The 17,166-nt window shown below is 49.0% G+C and overlaps 1 protein-coding gene across 3 annotated transcripts in view; it reads left to right on the plus strand.

Annotated features, from left to right (window-relative positions):
- KIF3C (kinesin family member 3C) overlaps positions 1-16,421 on the plus strand; it is a 36,297-nt gene extending 19,876 nt beyond the window's left edge. Inside the window, exons 2-9 of one of the 3 annotated variants that reach the window (XR_006215967.1) lie at positions 1,649-1,750; positions 2,395-2,517; positions 3,657-3,775; positions 4,269-4,385; positions 13,236-13,344; positions 13,522-13,694; positions 13,946-14,985; positions 15,833-16,421. Coding sequence is in view for 1 of the 3 variants with exons in the window: in XM_007088929.2 (XP_007088991.1) it covers positions 1,649-1,750; positions 2,395-2,517; positions 3,657-3,775; positions 4,269-4,385; positions 13,236-13,344; positions 13,522-13,694; positions 13,946-14,039 (837 nt within the window). In the remaining 2 variants the exon portion in view is untranslated. Of the gene's footprint in view, positions 1-1,648; positions 1,751-2,394; positions 2,518-3,656; positions 3,776-4,268; positions 4,386-13,235; positions 13,345-13,521; positions 13,695-13,945 lie in introns of all 3 variants that reach the window. The other 2 variants (XR_006215966.1, XM_007088929.2) reach the window with 2 other exon arrangements.
- Positions 16,422-17,166: the final 745 nt, after the last annotated feature.

Here is a 17,166-nt window from a genome sequence, read left to right on the forward strand (position 1 = left end):
GGGTCTGATGACTGGCCTGGTGTAGGGGAGGTGGGGGGTTGCACGCAGGGCAGGGCCTGCGGTGAGGAAGCTAAGGTGCCTGGGGCACAAGATTTAAGGAGTCACTCACTGAAAGGATAGCCCCCTTGGGTGAGAAGGAAGAATCTAGGCCGAGTTTGTGCTTGTGGTGGGGGGCGGGGGGGCTGGGTGGTGAGATAATAACTCACAGCAAGGCCTGGAGGGGAGGGGCAGTAGCCCAGCAGGTGGCGGTGGTGTGGCCTTGAGGACAGGCAGCTATCGGGGCCCCTTGCTCTGCGGCAGCCCTGCCCTTGGCTTCGGAGGCTGTGTGGGGCCGCTCTGACTGGCCCGGTTTTGCTCAGCGTCCAATGGCGTCCTCACACAGCTCAACCTCTGACCCCCAAAAGCAACCCTTAACCCCTGTCCCGCTTTGTCCACGGTGATGGGGCTCTACAGGTGGCAAAGGGTCTCCTTTCTCCCACATTGTGACAGCACCGTCTGCTTTGAGAGCCCTCAAGCAGGTCAGCCGGTTCCACTGGGAAAATTTCCAGTGGGGAGGCAGCCAATATCTTCTGGTGGCTCAAGGTGATTTCAACCTTCCGGGAAGCCTGGGATGAAATCAGAGGACAGCTGGAGTGCCCTGGGGCAGCACCCTCTGATTAGCAAGAATGAAAGTGCATTTTACGTAGCCACAGGTTACCCAGTTTATACAAATCCATGATCAGTTAAGCTTCAGAGTCAACCAGCACCCCTGGCAGGCGTGTGCCTAGCACCGGGCTGGGGGCTTTCACCCAGCACAGGGGCTCACGGACTGAGGGTGGCGGGTTCAAATCTTCCCTCTTTGTTAACTAGCTGCATGACCTCAGGCTGGTTACTCTCCGTTTCTTCATTTGTTCAGTGGGGAAAGCAATAGCACCTTTCTCTTAGGGTGAGGATGGAGATCAGAGATGGTGTTTGTTAGGGGCTTAGTTCAGCCCCTCGCACATAGTACCCAGCAAATATTTGTCAGCCTCCCTGGAACAGAGCAGTTCCCGTGTTACGGATGTGAGAGCCGAAGGGGGTAACTTGGCCAGGGCCTTGCATTTAGTGGGCAGAACCCGAGTCTTTCTGGAGCTCTCCAGGGCTCATGCCGCTTCTGGAACCTCATATTGCCCCTTAGTGCTGCAGAGTCTTCCTTTTCTTTTGCTTTCCGTGTCAGCTGAAAATTACACCTGTGTTGAGAGCCCTCTTCCTGAGTCAGGAGCCAGTTAGCTAAGGAGCTGGGCTGCCTGTTGACTGGAGCCTCTGCTCCCCACTCTTGAACACCGGCTCCAGCCGAAAGCCAGGATTAGAATGCCTTCTGCACGCCCCTCCTAGGCATGGTGAACCAACCTTCCATCTGTATCCAAAGCAAACAGATCAGGTGTCTATATTCCCCGAGGGATGCCCTCTCTTTGCCTCACCTGACAGTCTTCTTGACAATGGGAGCCTTGGGCTGGAGCCCAGGAGGCTGGAGGGGAAACTCTGTTCTCAGTGAGGACCACAGGCCCTGTCTGGGATACATCTTTTGTCCACCCCCGGAAGGACCACGGAGCAGGGAAGCCAAACCTCTCAAGCTGGTGATGCCGTGACCATTTGAAAAGCCCCTCACCTGATCCCTCTGTGTCCCCAGGCCATGGAGAGCAAGCTGCTCATCGGGGGCAGGAACATCATGGATCACACCAATGAGCAGCAGAAGATGTTGGAGCTGAAGAGGCAGGAGATTGCGGAGCAGGTAGGGCTGGGGGCTTCAGGTCTCGTGGGGGTGCATGGCCTTGAGGTCTTGTCTGGAGGGCATGGGGCAGTGAGCCATCATGGACTCAAGATCCCTGGAATACAGTGCTAAGAAGCTAAGACCCGATGCCCTGGATCCCATGGGTCCACCAGCCCAGGAGCCTGCCTGTGTCCAGGGCACTGCCTGCCGACGGCTGAGAGGAAGTGGCGGTTCTCCATGACATCAGCCTCTACGGGGCATCTGGTGTTAATTCCTGCCACAAGGGCGAATGTTCTTTTCCATCTGTATGACCACATCTGAAGTCTTCAAGAACCACAATTTGTTGGTCCTACCAGTCATCGGTGACACCGCAAGGGGAGAGGGTGAGGAAGCTGGGAAGCCAGTATGATGGGAATCTATAACTGCTGGACACCCCTAGAATGTGCCAGCTATATGAGCCAAGAAGAAGGTTCAAAGAGGCTCCACTGAGGTTGGGGTAGAAGCAGGGGCCACGGGCCATGGGCCACTGTCTTCTCCCCCCTGGCATCTGTGGTCACCATGGAGGCAGACCCCATGCAAGGCAGGATGCACCTGTCCCCTGAACTCCCTTGGCCCTCCCCGGTACACGCTGCCCCACTGAGCCCCTGTTCCCTGCCTTGGCCTAGAAACGCCGTGAACGGGAAATGCAGCAGGAGATGATGCTCCGAGATGAAGAGACCATGGAGCTCCGGGGCACCTACACGTCCCTGCAGCAGGAGGTGGAGGTCAAAACCAAGAAACTCAAGAAGGTGAGATGCCACAGGCGAAGGGGTCAAAGTGTGTGAGGGCCCGGCAGCCTCTCCCCAAGACGGTCACCCTCCCGAGGGGTATGTGTTGTAGGGCCCCTTCCCCACTTGGCTTGAACTGCTGAAGCCCCGAGTTACTTTGCCGGGGCTGCCAGGGTGAGGGGTGGGGAAGGCAGGGGTCTGGGGCTGGAGTGGAACAGAGCCTTTGCTCCTGGGCCAGGCGGGGCCTGAGAGGCTCAGAAGGCCTTCACTTCCAGTCTCCAGTTGCCATCCTCACGGCGGTGGGTAACTTTCCTCTGTACAGTGTCATCAGTGAGTCACAATTTGGGTAGCCAGACCTGGGACAGGGCCCTGAGTGTCGAGGAGACCTGAGGAGACACAGCCTGGGGGAGCTCAGGAAGGGAGCCAGAGGCGCCTGTGGACACGGGAAGGGCTGAGACTGTCTGCTCTCCGGGACTCTGCCAAGTCCTTGTCCAGGGAAGGGCATGTATAGGGACAGCAAACTCCGGCCCGGATTCTGGGAAGAGCCTGGAGAACCCTGAGGGTTGTCGACGTGGCTGCCCCAGTGCCGGCCAGGCTGCCCAGCCACAGTGGCAGTTTCCCGGGACATACCTGCCTCTTGGTGGGTTAGGAGTGGGACAGCAGGCTCTGTGCTGCCCTCCACACCCCCATTCGTGAGAGCCCCTGGAGAGGCAGAAGTGGGATGGGTCACCTTGCAAACTGGCTTAGTCCCCCTTCCCCTCCCTGGACCCTGCACCAGCTGTTGTGTACTTGGGTCCCGATTCTGACTCTTCTCTTAACTAGTTGTGTCGCCTTGAGCGTCTCTGTGCCTGAGTTACCTCTTCTATAAAAAAGAGGGTGTTGGATTAAAAGGTCTCGCGGGTCCCTTTCAGTTTGAACATTCCACAATGCTGCCAGCAGCTGAGAGGGAGCAGGTAATGGGCCTTAGTGTTGGGAGGGACAGGACAGCCCTTTGAATAACTTGCCCTGATTTGTGACGGGGCAAGAGGGAGATTCAGACTCGGACCTCACCCCGAACTCAGCTGGTAGACCCTGAGCCTGCGTCGGTGGGGCCCAGGCTGGGTCACAGGGGCCTCGCTGCCACACTGCACGGCCTCTGAGCTGCGCCTGTCTCCACGCAGCTCTACGCCAAGCTGCAGGCGGTGAAGGCAGAGATCCAGGACCAGCATGATGAATACATCCGCGTGCGGCAGGACCTGGAGGAGGCGCAGAATGAGCAGACCCGGGAGCTCAAGCTCAAGTAGGGCCCCCTCCCCTTCCCGGCCCTGGTCCTCACGGCCGTGCCTCACTCCCTGGCCTCTCCCTGATGGGCTTAATTCCTTCCTGAGGGCCTCATTCCAGCCGTCTGCTCACCCAGGAGTCCACGTCCCTTAGGAAGAGAATGTGTCGAGGGATGGGGACGAGGTCTAAGTTCTAGAGTTGCTTATCAACCTCCTCTCCTTGTTTCCTTCTCTTTCCTCTGCTCTGCCTGTATACGATCAGTCCCCCAAAGTGCATGCTGGGTGCTGGCCACGGGTCACCCCTCAGGCCCTGAGCTTACAGTCCTTGCATTGGAAGCAGTGATTTCAAGCTCTGTGACTTCTGTAGGGACCCTCTTCCTCCAATTCTCTGCTTTCTCCTCTGTTCCCTCTGCCTCTTTGCTTCTCGCTTCTAATCCTTCAACCTTCACATGCGCTGTGTGGTCTCTTACCACCCCCCCCAGTTCCCCATCTCTACCTCATTCCTGCTCCCAGGTACCTAATCATCGAGAACTTCATCCCCCCTGAGGAGAAGAACAAGATCATGAATCGGCTTTTCCTGGACTGCGAGGAGGAGCAGTGGAAGTTCCAGCCCCTCGTGCCAGCTGGAGTGTGAGTCTCTCTCCCCCTGGTCTGGGCCTAGGCACTTGCCGGCCCACCCCAGGTTGGGGGTGGCCAGGAGCCTGCGGGAGACAGAGGCTTCTGTGCGTTTGGAGAAGGGTGGGGAAAGTTCCGATGGAGCATGGATTTCTCGAGACCTAACACAGAGGTCTTCACGAAGGAAGGGTGTTTTGCCAAAAACAAAGTGTTTTTCTCGGGTGCCCCATGAGGGACCTACGGAGAGGAAGAGCGTCTCAGCCTTTTGGCACTCCCAGTGAATGATAACATTCTGTCAGTTTGGTGAATGTTCGTTTTTCGGGTGCCAAAAACAGCGACGATAGTTAATATTTGCCTTACTGTATTTTAGACTCTCCAGACAGAAGGTAAATCCGACACAGAGCTCACAGTCCAGTCTGTATTTTCTGAATGCAGAGAAGTAATCAGATCAGGAAATGATAGAGGCGTGATCCAATCTTTATAGTTTCACTCAGCTCAGCGTGGTGATTCAGCATTTCCACCTGTTTCCTTGTAGTCCAGCTCTTGGGTACAGTTTGCGTCCCCTGGCTGTGTGTGTGTGTGTGTGTGTGGCTCCCTCTGCTGGTGGCCGTGAAGATGATCTTCAAACCCGGCAGAGGGACTGCCTCACTCACCTGGACCACTGTCCCTTGATTGAAAATCTGTAGACAGCGGTGTTTAGGAGGCTGGATACCAAAGCACTTCCCTGGAGGTTCTTTGCTCTCTTTATCTTAGGAATATTAATGCCAAGATAGGGCAGCATTCTCCCCAAAGCTCAGTGGGAAGCTAGCCATAGAGGTCTGTGGCTTCTCACTGGGGCATCTGATGCCCACTTAATCTGTCTACTTCCTAAAAGGCCGATCCTACCCAAGCTGACACTGTGCAACTTTGTAAGAGGCAAGTTCATGAGTAGAGGTCTTTTTTTTTTTTTACTACTTTTTTTTTAAGGTTTATTTACTTATTTTGAGAGAGAGAGAGAGAGAGAGAGAGAGAGAGAAGGAGGAGCAGAGAGAGAGGGAGAGAGAGAATCCCCAGAAGGCCCCACACTGTCAGCTTAGAGCCTGACACGGAGCCTGAACTCTTGAACCATGAGATCATGACCTAAGCCAAAGCTGTTGCTTAACTGACTGAGCCACCCAGGCGCCCCTTATGGGTAGAGGACTTTTCAGTGGTGTCACTTTGGACTTAAAATGCACCTTTCCACTCTAGGTAGGGATCCATAGTAGTACATCATCTAGCACAGAGGTTCTCACCTGTGATTTGGGTTCCAGAGAGTCTGATTTAAAAGGTCTTGGGTGATAGATAGATAGATAGATAGATAGATAGTCTGTCTTGGGTGGATCCCAAGGACTTAAAATTTTTTTCGAAGCTTCCAGGTGATTCTGCAAGGAAGCCCCACTTGAAAGCCACGACTCCAGTGCCCTCTGCTGGAGGCAGATGCTGGTGAGGCTTCTGGTCTGTAGGGTGACTGATTTTGTGCTTGGACAGGTTCCTGAATTGAAAGTTTGCAGGCGGGGGAATTTCTTTACATTAAATAGAGATGGGATGAGAGGCTCTGAGAAGTCGTGTGTTTATTACCTTTTTATTTTGAAAAATAAGCATTGCAAGAACGGTGCAAAGAATTCCCTTAATACCTTTCATCGAAATTACCAAATGTTAATATTTTGCCACCTCTTGCTTTATTCCCCATCCCCTAACCATTTGAGATTAAGTTGCAGACATCTTGACCCCTTAGCTGTATTCTCTAAGAACGAGCACATTCTTACATAACCACAATACAGTGATCAAATCCAGGAAATCTTATACTGACACGATACTATTATGTAGGCAATATTCAGTCTTAGCCACTTATCCCAATAGTGTCCTTGAGAGCAATTTTCTGCCTCCCTACCTGAGCTGGGACATGGCATTTAAAGGCAGTGCCTCGTTGGTCTCCTTTAATTTAGACCTGAGAAAGGATCTGGATTGGAATTTTGTAGTTTCATGCTTCAGAGGAGTTTATTCGTTTCTCAGAATAGTTTGTATACACTGAAAAATCATTCATAGATTTTTTTTTAATTAAAACAGCTATCTTAAGGGGCACCCGGGTGGCTTAGTTGGTTAAGCCTTCAGCTCTTGACTTCAGCTCAGGTCATGATCTCACAGTTCACGAGTTCAAGCCCCACATTGGGTTCTGCACTGAGAGCATAGAGCCTGCTTGGGATTCTCTCTCTCCCTCTCTCTCTGCTCCTCCCCACTTGCATGCACTCTCTCTCTCTCAAAATAAATTTAAAAAAAATTTTTTTAAGTGCTTTAAATACTTTTTTTTTCTTTAAATACTTTTTAAAAATAGATGCTAGTAATAACTATTAAAAAGAAAGGTGGCTCGGTTGGTAAGCATCTGACTTCAACTCAGGTCATGATCTCACAGTTTGTGGGTTCGAGCCCCGTGTCGGGCTTTGTGCTGACAGCTCATAGCCTGGAACCTGCTTCGGATTCTGTGTCTCCCTCTCTCTCTGCCCCTCCCCCACTTGTGCTCTGTCTCTCTCTGTCTCAAAAATAAATAAACATTAAAAAAAAGAAATACATTCACAAGCTTTTTCAAAATAATGGTTAAGTATGTTCACACCTTAACCATGTTATTTTATACAGAATGTGTATAACCTGCTCAGAATACATACAAAGTATGTATTTTATATAAAAATACTAAAATATATCTGGGTAAGGATAAAAGGTATTAAGGCAATAATAACATCTTAATAATCTCTACTGTACTTAAAATACAAAGGATATAAACAATTATAGATTTGGCACCTGGGTGGCTCAGTTGGTTAAGCATCTGACTCTTGATTTTGGTCATGATCTCATGGTTCGTGAATTCAAGCCCGGCATCAGGCTCCACACTGTCAGTGCAGTCTGCTTAGGATTCTGTCTCTCTCTCTCTCCCGCTCTCTCTGCCCCTCCCGCTGCTTGTTCTCTCTCTCTTGCAAAATAAATAAACTTAAAAAAATAAACAATTATAGATTTCTCTAAGAAAAAACTCCAATAAATAAATTACTTCAAAAAATTTTATTAGGGGAACTGGGGTGGTTCAGTCAGTTAAGCATCCGGCTCCTGATCTTAGGGTCCTGAGTTCAAGCCCTGCATTGAGTTCCACGCTGGGCATTGAGCCTACTTCAAAAAAAAAAAAATTGTTAATAAATACCGGGGGGGAACCTGGGTGGCTCAGTCGGTTGAGCGTCGAGCGTCCGGCTTCGGCTCAGGTCATGATCTCACGGTTTGTGAGTTCGAGCCCCGCGTCGGGCTCTGTGCTGACAGCTCAGAGCCTGGAGCCTGTTTCGGATTCTGGGTCTCCCTCTCTCTCTGCTCCTCCTCTGCTCGTGCTCTGTCTCTCTCTCTCTCTCTCTCTCTCAAATAAATAAACATTAAAAAAAAATTTTTTTTTAAAGAGAAAAGAAGGCTTTGGTTGGAAAAATGGTTTTCCTCCTCCTCCTCCAGCTACAAGCATTTGACCCTACATACCCTTCCCAGTGCCTTTAAAAGGTGTTAGCTCCAGGCAACTCTTGAAACGCGCCCATATCAAGTTCTTTTGGGAAAACTCCCCCTTTTTCTTTTTTCTTCACTATCTCTGTGCCACCACTAGCTGCTACACAGGTGAGGTGCCTTCCACTATCACAATTTGGTATGAAAGTTACTTTGAAAACCCATTTTTGCAACCAGCTCCAGCAGTAACTATTCTACATGTGGGACCTTTTATTTTTAGTTTCTCATAATGGACTTTATTTTTAATTGTATGGATACAAAATTGCCCTCTAAGGGTCTATATTTGACAATGTCTATAACTATTGGTTTATAGTCACACAATTCTATTTGTAACTTTAGTTCTTGGGCCTTTGCAACCCCAGCCACCAGAGAGTCTTTTCATTTCTTTTTTTTTAACATTTATTCATTTTTGAGAAACAGAGTGAGACAAAGTGTGAGCCGGGGAGAGAAGGAGACACAGAATCTGAAGCAGGCTCTAGGCTCTGAGCAGGTGGTCAGCACAGAGCCTGATGCGGGGCTCAAACCCACAAACTGTGAGATCATGACCTGAGCCGAAGTCGGACGGTCAAATGACTGAGCCACCCAGGTGCCCCACCAGAGAGTCTTTTGAAAGGCGCCATGGTGCAGCAGAAAGAGACTAGATTTTGGGTTTAGAACATACTGAATTCTAGTCCCTGCTTTGCCACTTGTGGCCTGGAAAAGGTTTTTTTAACCTCTCTGAACTCAAATTTCTTCACCTGTAAAGTCAAGATAGTAAATTGCCCTGCAGGATTGTTGAGGTTGAAATGAGGTAATATGGGGGGGAGGGGCTCCAAGCCCCAGAGGAGATGATCAATAAATATGTAATCAATAATCATATATCAATAAGCCAATATTATAATTACAGGGACTCCAGAAAAGCCAGTTTGCCTTCATCCCTTAGAAGGGCCGCAGGAGGGCAGTTTGGTTTGCTGTTTTTGTTTTAAATTTTTTTTTTTAACATTTATTTATTTTTGAGAGACAGAGCGTGAGTGGGGGAGGGGCAGAGAGCGAGGGAGATACAGAATCTGAAGCAGGCTCCGGGCTGTGAGCTGTCAGCACAGGGCTTGAACTCACCGACAGCGAGATCATGACCTGAGCCAAAGTCAGACGCTCAACTGACTGAGCTACCCACGTGCCCCTTGCTGTTTTTGTTTTAGAATTTGATTTTATATTCGGGCGCTCTCCAAGTTTAGAGAGAGAGCATTCCTTGCTCTAAATAGAATCCGGATAGTTAAACAGGTTTCATTACAGAGGCAAAGTTTACCTCAGTAAGAACATTCTCGGCTCTGGGTTAAGTCCCTAGATTTATTCACAGGTCTGTGACATCGGAGTTGAATCTGAAACAGGGAGAAGTTCCGGCCTCCCCAGGCAGGCTAGGCAGAGTGGAGAGCTGGCCTGTGGGGACAGAGGGACCAGATTTCGGAGGCAAGTCGGGTTTGCTGTGGCAGGTGATTGGGAAAGACCCAGAAGGAAAACTCACCCTATGATGTTGGATGCCAGTTTTCAGAACACAACAGGAAAAGGCGGGTGTGTATGTGTGTGTGTGTGTGTGTATGCTGAGACAGCTGATAAGGAGATTGGGGTCAGTCCCTAAGACAGAGCTGAGCGATGAGATTTTAATATTAAGGGGAAAATACTGTGATGGCAGCCATTGAGAGGGAGGGTCATATGAGAACTCTTAGGATCTGTCCGGCATAGAGTGATTGTGGGTCTCTGTCAGGAGGGGCGGATACATACAGAGCCAGGCCTCCGCTCTGGGCTGTCAGCCACAACCTGCTTACTAGAGAGGGATCAATCATGGAAAGTAGGCCTGGGGCAGAAGAGGGCGTAGATGGGAAGTTTGGTGTCCCAATTACAGACTCCCCTCCCCCAGCCCCCTCTTCCCGCATGTCACCCAGAATAGCGCTGGCATCTTTATTGGGTCAGGCTGCCAGCTCACACGATGCACTGCTCCGCTCGCCCAGCCCTGTTCCCCTGTCCCATTCCCAGAGCCTGCAGCCTTCAGGGCGCACTCCGCTCCAGCCTGCTCCGGGTGTTCTCCTAGAAACAGTACAGCATCCTAAAAAGAGAATTTGGCAAGGTCCATTTCGGAGTCTCTTCCTAATTGACCTTAGGCACAAAAGGCATTTTGCTTGTCTTAGCCTCAGGCTCCTTGTCTGCCCTGTCTACACCTCGGGAGATGACTACAGAGTTCAAATGGGATGTGTAGATGCACCTTATAAATGCTAAATGGTTATGTTACTAATTTCCCGCCCTCCCCTTGAGTTGTGGGCACGGCTGCCCACACGCACGGGCACAGCCTCCCTGCTCCCGGGGGTTATGCAGCAGCTCAGCGAGCTGGGGTTTCCGTGGTTTCATCCTTCCCTGCTTTCCTCCTTAAAGTGGGGTCCCGCACTCCTTTATAGGCTTGCTAAAATGAACCACAGGAATGCCAAATCCCCTCACCCTCTGCTGCAGAAGGGTGGGCCTGGTGCTGTCAGCTCCAAGGACAGGATGTCCTATCTGTGAATTACTCGGCCTGTTTCTTCTCCTCCTCTGTCTTCTGTCTGCCTTTTGGCTTTTTTTTCATGGCTCGTTTGTATCCCTGCTTGAAATTAGCAAGTAGAATTGAGAATAAATCATCATCACAGCTGCCATGAGTTGAGCCCTTGCTGTGAGCTATGCTAAATCCTTATCGTGCTTAATCTCAGCAGTTCTGGGGGACAGGCAAGAGCTAGCTGAGCCGGGGTGCCTGGTGGCTCAGTCGGTTAAGCGTCCGACTTTGGCTCAGGTCCGATATCACAGTTCGCGAGTTTGAGCCCCACATCGGGCTCTGTGCTACCAGCTCAGAGCCTGGAGCCTGCTTCAGACTCTGTGTCTCCCTCTCTCTCTGCCCCTCCCCCACTCCCTCTCTCTCTTTCTCTCAAAAATAAATAAACATTAAAAATTTTTAAAGAAAAAACGAGATAGCTGAGCCTCAGAGGTATTAAGCTACTTCCCAAGGTAACGCAGCTTTAAGGGGCAGAGCCAACATTCAAACTCAGATATGTCTTACTCCAAAATCTGTGTTATTTTATTTTAATGGAAATACTTTTCTTGATTTCTTTCCTATCTTCGTTTCTTTGTTTTGAATAATAAAAGTAATACACCACACTCATCAAACTGCTGAAAGTAAGAAGGCTGACATGCTGTGATTTGGCTAGGATATAGAGCAATGGAAGCTTTCATGTATAACCACTTTGGAAAGCAATACGGCAATATCTAGTAAAGTTGAAAATGCACATACCCTACAACGGAACCATTCCATTCCTTGGTATACCCCAGGGAAGTTTCTGAATATGTACTCGAAGATACCTGTACAGAAATGTTCACAACGGCACTGTGTATAGTAGATAAAAAAAAAATCAACCTAGATGTCCATCAAAAGAATATATATTTTATACATAAACACACACACACACACATATATGATGACATATTGTAACCTTAAAATCGTCAAATAAGTAAACTTTAATAATCTAATCTAGAGGTGCATGGATGAATCTCAAAAAGTTGAGTACACAAAAATGTGGTATGTTCACCACACAGTTCAAATTTTAGAAATAGGCATACAAATACCCATTTAATTGTTTATGAATAGCCACATATAAAAATAACAATAAAAACAGGAATGGCATTGGTGAGCACCAAATTCAAGAGAGTGACTAACTCAAGGGAGAGAGAAATAGGAGTCTTAAAAACTGTCTACATTTTCTTGCCTTTTTTAAGCTTATTTATTTATTTTGAGAGAGAGAGAATCCCAAGCAGACTCTGCACTGACATGGGGCTTGATCTCACAAATCTGGAGATCATGACCTGAGCTGAAATCAAGAGTTGGATGCTTAACTGACTGAACCACCCGGGTGCCCCTGCATTTTATTTCTTAAAAAAAAAGATTTAGTTTAAGTATAACAAAATGTTAAATGATTTGACAAAGCTGGATGGTAAGCATACATATATATTATTTTCTACGCTTTTCTGAATGTCTGAGATATTTAGATATAAAGTTATACATTTTCATTGTAAAGTTCAGATTTTTCAGAAAGGCATAAAGATAATAAAAGTCATCTATGATGACACCATCCCAAGATAGTAACTAGTAGCATTTTGTTGAATACCCAGACTTTTTTCTAAGCATGCAAACACGTTTCTTTAAAAACAAAACAGGGGCGCCTGGGTGGTTAAGCATCAGTCGGTTAAGCATCAGACTTCAGCTCAGGTCATGATCTTGCAGCTCAGTGCTGACAGCTCAGAGCCTGGAACCTGCTTCGGATTCTGTCTCCCTCTCTCTCTGCGCACCCCCCCCCCCCCCCCCCCCGCTTGAGCTCTAGCTCTTTCCCTCTCGCTCTCTCAAAGATAAGTAAACATTAAAAAACAAAAACTTGGGGGTGCGTGGGTGGTTCAGTTGGTACCCTTATAGAAAATCAATTGATTGCAAATATAAGGATTTGTCTCTAGATTCTCAATTCTTTTCCATTGGTCTATATGTCTGTCCTTATGCTAGTACCACACAGCCTTGATTACTGTAGCTTTGTAATAAGTTCTTTTTTTTTTTTTTTTTGACAGAGAGAGAGAGAGAGAAGGTGCAAATGAGCAAGGGACAGAGAAAGAGAATCCCAGGAGGGGCAGAGGGAAGGAGGGAGAGAGAGTGAAGTGAGACTCACCCAAAGCGGGGTTCATGTTTTACCCGAAGCAGGGCTCGAACTCATCCAAAGTGGGCCTTGAACTCATGAACTGGGAGATCATGCCCTGAGCCGAAGTCAGATGCTTAGCAGAGCCATCCTGTAATAGGCACCCTGTAATAAGTTCTAAAACTGGGACGTGTAAGTCTTCCAACTTTGTTCTTTTCCAGGATTGTTTAGGCTATTTTGGGACCCTTGCATTTCAAGCCTGATTTTTTTAATCATTTTTTTGTACAAACTCCTAAGAAGAAAAATGAAAACCAGAACAACTAATCATCAACAGTTTTGCATAATGTGTGAAATCAGCATATGAAGCTGAGAGCTGAAAGAAGACTGGGTTTCCTTTCTTCATTCTAGCCCTTAATCAAACCTTCTTTACTGTGGGGGGAAAAAAGAACTGAAAAACACAAGAGTAAAGAAATCCATGCTTTCCTGTGTTTTGATAGTGTTTAGTTGTCCAGCTGTATTAGAACAATGAGAAGAAAATTCCTGTGAACCACGGTCTGCGGAGTTTCCTGCCTACTTGAATGATACTTAATTCTTCATGATGTCATTTTCCCCATGTTCAAAAGAAATCCATTCTAATATAGCCTCTTCCCCACAGCAATAACAGCCAAATGAAGAAACGGCCAACGTCAGCCGTGGGCTACAAGAGGCCTATCAGCCAGTATGCTCGGGTTGCTATGGCAATGGGGTCCCACCCCAGGTACAGGGTAAGAAGCTGGGAAATAGAAGGGGTGGGAGGAGAGAGCGTCCAAGGGAGGGATGCTCATAACCTCGGCGTGCTCTATCTACCTCATCACCTTCGCTACACCCAGTATTTACTGAGCGCCCGAGGGATCCGATCATCAGGGCCGCTGCTCACGTCTGGTCTGATGTTCCCACCACAGGCTGAAAACATAATGTTTCTGGAGCTGGATGTGTCCCCTCCAGCTGTCTTTGAGATGGACTTCTCTCATGACCAAGAACAAGACCCCCGTGCACTACACATGGAGAGGCTTATGCGGTTGGACAGCTTTCTGGAAAGACCTTCCACATCTAAAGTTCGGAAGTCCAGGTCCTGGTCAGTACCGCTATGGTCAGAGTGGGCAGTGGACTTAGGAGGCATGGAAACCACGTGGGCTGGTTGAGGCTGAAGAGGGTTTGGGTTGTACCTGAAGGGCATTAAGGGAGGGTGATAACTGGAGCCGTGGGGGGGTGGGGGGGGGGAGAGTTCCTACAGCAACAGGATGAGGAAAAGGCAAGTCCTCACTTTTCTGTTTCCTGCCCTTCCCCAACCTCTGCATTTACCTACCTCACCCCTACCTTCTGCAGGTGCCAGAGTCCTCAGCGGCCTCCACCCTCTACCACACACGCCTCACTGGCCTCCGCTGCTCTGCACCCCACAACAGTGCTAGACCATGAGTGACAACCTTCAGTCAGGCTGCCCATCCGAGAGCCTCCTGGGCTGGGGAGCCAAGCCTGGATCATCTCACCTGACGCTCAGTGTGCGTGCGTGTGTGTGCATGTGCGTGTGCGTGTGTGTGAGGGAGTGAGCATCTGGCAGACCGCGTCTCTGCCTGCTCATCTTAGCCTCCTTTATTTAATTAATGTTATTTATTTGTGGAGCTCAGCTGTGGGGGGAGATGCCTTCACCTGAGCCTGCCGTGGCCACTGCATAGCCTCCTTTCCTTCTGACTTTAGACCCCCGCCATGTCAGACCTCAAGCTCCTCCCTGTCAGCTGCTCCCAGAAGGGAAGGTAGCCAGTGCCTGAGAAGAGAGTACATTTTCTACCTGTCTCTCTCCATAATCTCCATCTCCTCCTATGCCGACGGTGAGCAGTTCTTAAGCACTTTCTGGGACTAGAAAAATGCTAGATGTCCACAAAGGGCAAGACACGTCCTGACAGTGTCGGGCCGATGCTCCCAGGGAAAAGAGCCCTGCACTCAAGCGTCTGGACCTCAGACAACCTCTGTTGGCCTCTTGGGCTCCTTTTCAAGGACTTATGTGACCTCACCGACACAGCCATGCTCTTTGGCTTTGGCAAGAACTCATGGCTTACCAAACTCTGCTTCCTGGCCACCTTCCCAACCCTTGGATGGGAATTGTGAACCAACCAGTTGCTGCCTGCTCAGGACCTGCAGGAAATGAAACAGTAATGGGACAACATGGACAGTCATCAGAGGAAGTCCCTTCTCTGAGTCCCTTTGTTTCTGTTCCCTCTGAGAAGTAACTGGGGTCAACGAGTGATCAAGCCAACACCCCGTTTTTGAGACGCTGCTCCTTCCTGCTTTGGTCACTTTCCTCCGCAGCTGCCTGGATCCCAGTTCATAGTGGGAGCGATCAATGTCATTCTCCCCCTGGCTGAACAAAGGTATTGGAATCTGTTGCTTCCCCCTTCATTTATCACAGGAGACAGGGACCCAGGCACAATTTATCAACCTTGCCTATTACTCCTGTTTCTGCATCACATTTGTTGAGCACTATTTTGTTGAAAACTGATCCTTTTTCTTTGGCATTGTATAAATTGGTCCCTGGGGAAATACTCCTCGCCTCCCTTTGTGACATACCAAGATGTCTCCAGGTTATCTCAAATAATAAGTAAATTTCTACCAAAAAAAAAAAAAACAAAAAAACAAGAGAGAGAGAGAGAGATTAATTTTCATCGATTTACTTTTTAACTGTGTATTTTGGTGGAGGAGTGAAGAGGCAATCATGAAAGAAACAAGTGGTTTAAGATTTCAAAATGCCCTAATAGGGGGAGTCTCTAGTTCCCAGAATTTGAGGATTTTAGTCATCGGGAGAACAGCATGAAACCGACCGAGCTGCTTGAAATTGGGTGAGGGGAAGGTGGCGGGGGGTGGGGGCTGATTACCTGGTTCTTCTCTTTCCATCAGGAAGTGAACCCTTCTTTATACAGTTCGAGTTCTGCTGTAAGGACCAAGCTATGGTTTGGTTTAATTCAATAATGCTGTCATTTCTGCTGTAATTACCGGACTAGCTGGTTTGGCAACTCAATTGCCATTTGCTCCTGTCCTTCAAGGAAATGTCATTTTTCATCAGAGCCCAAGAGATTATTTGAGACTCAGGATTCAGATCAGAGGTTTGGCTGTGTCTGGGATGGGAATTGCGTGTAGAAATGCCCCAGGTGGCCTGGGCACAGGGGGACCTCCATGCCTACATTGAGTAGCCTCTCCCACTGACCTCTTTCTTGTTTGTAGATGAAACAGCACGTGTCACCCCCATTCATCACTTGGACACATCGACTTCGCATTGTCTGGTCACTTGACCCTCACAGTCTTATAGCACAAAATACCCAGTCTCACCAACCCCAGTCTGAGGGCTGGGCCCTAGGTGTGTCGGACGAGGAGCTCCTGCCCGCAGTTTTGTGTACGTGTGTGTGTTTGTGTGTGTGTGTGTGTGTGTTTACCTCCACAGGGGACACTCGACACTCAGTGTAAGACATGCTGGGAACAGGGCCACCGGGGTGGTTGGATCTCAGTCTCTCTGTCTCTCTCCTTCCCTTTTGATGTATCAAACATTTGATTGACAAAGTAAGGGCCTTGACTGGGACCAAATTTCCATGTCTGTTGCTATGGTCTTTATTTAGGACAACAGTTAACGCAGTGGCTCATTCTTGTCACTATACATATGGCTATACAGGACATATGTAATATATAAATATATATATAAAACATTACCGTCTGTCTCCTTGGCTTCAGATGAGGCCTCTCTGTTGAGCTGAAATGCACCTGCAGCCCAGCCCTGTTCAAATTAACACAGTCGATAATAAAGGAATGAGTATCGTCACCGAGCTGGTTGCCTGCCTTCTCTTTTCTTTGTTCCTACTTTTACTCTCGTTTTCTGCCTTCTCTCTCTTCCTTGTTTTTCCAAGAGCGGTTCAAGGGTATTTGGAGCCCAGCTGCAGTTCCCAGCACCTTGGGGAAGAACCAGCTGCTTAGAAGGGACTGCCCAGTGGGGCTGAGGGGCAGGTCCCAGGCTCTAGTCTGAAGTCCGTGCCAGAACCATGGCAGCAACTGTTTGTGTCCTAGGCGAACGGTCCCCACCCAGTTAATTCTGAGCTATTAGCAGATGTCAGCTCGGCCTAGATTCCAGATTAGCTGTCAATATCATTTGACAGCTCTGCTCCTCCATTGATCAGCCAGGAGAAATGAAAGCGGGCAGTAACATGTGTAAATCGCACAGAGATGCCTGGCCTGCGGCAGGCGCTGAATTAAAAGAGTTTCAAAGACGAACATCTCGTTAGGCTCTCTTCTCAGGGCTTCTTTCCCTCCCTCTGAGATCGGACTATTGCTTCCCCGTAGCATGGGGGTCTTGCGGGAAAGGAAAAGTAGTTACCTCTAACAAACACAAGGCCCCTGACTCCCAGGGGAGCGCCGTGGTTGGCCTGGTGCACGAAACGCAGCAGTGAGCCAGCTGGTTTGGCACAGGTGCTTCTCCCGGAGGGGCTCCCTGCCTGTGCACCGTGCTCCAGCCCTGAGCGCCGGGCTGGAGTGGCTCTGCTCTTTGGGACTTGCCGGGTGTTGGGTTGGGT

This window comes from Panthera tigris, chromosome A3 (assembly GCF_018350195.1).
Source record: "Panthera tigris isolate Pti1 chromosome A3, P.tigris_Pti1_mat1.1, whole genome shotgun sequence".
NCBI classification, from domain to species: domain Eukaryota; kingdom Metazoa; phylum Chordata; class Mammalia; order Carnivora; family Felidae; genus Panthera; species Panthera tigris.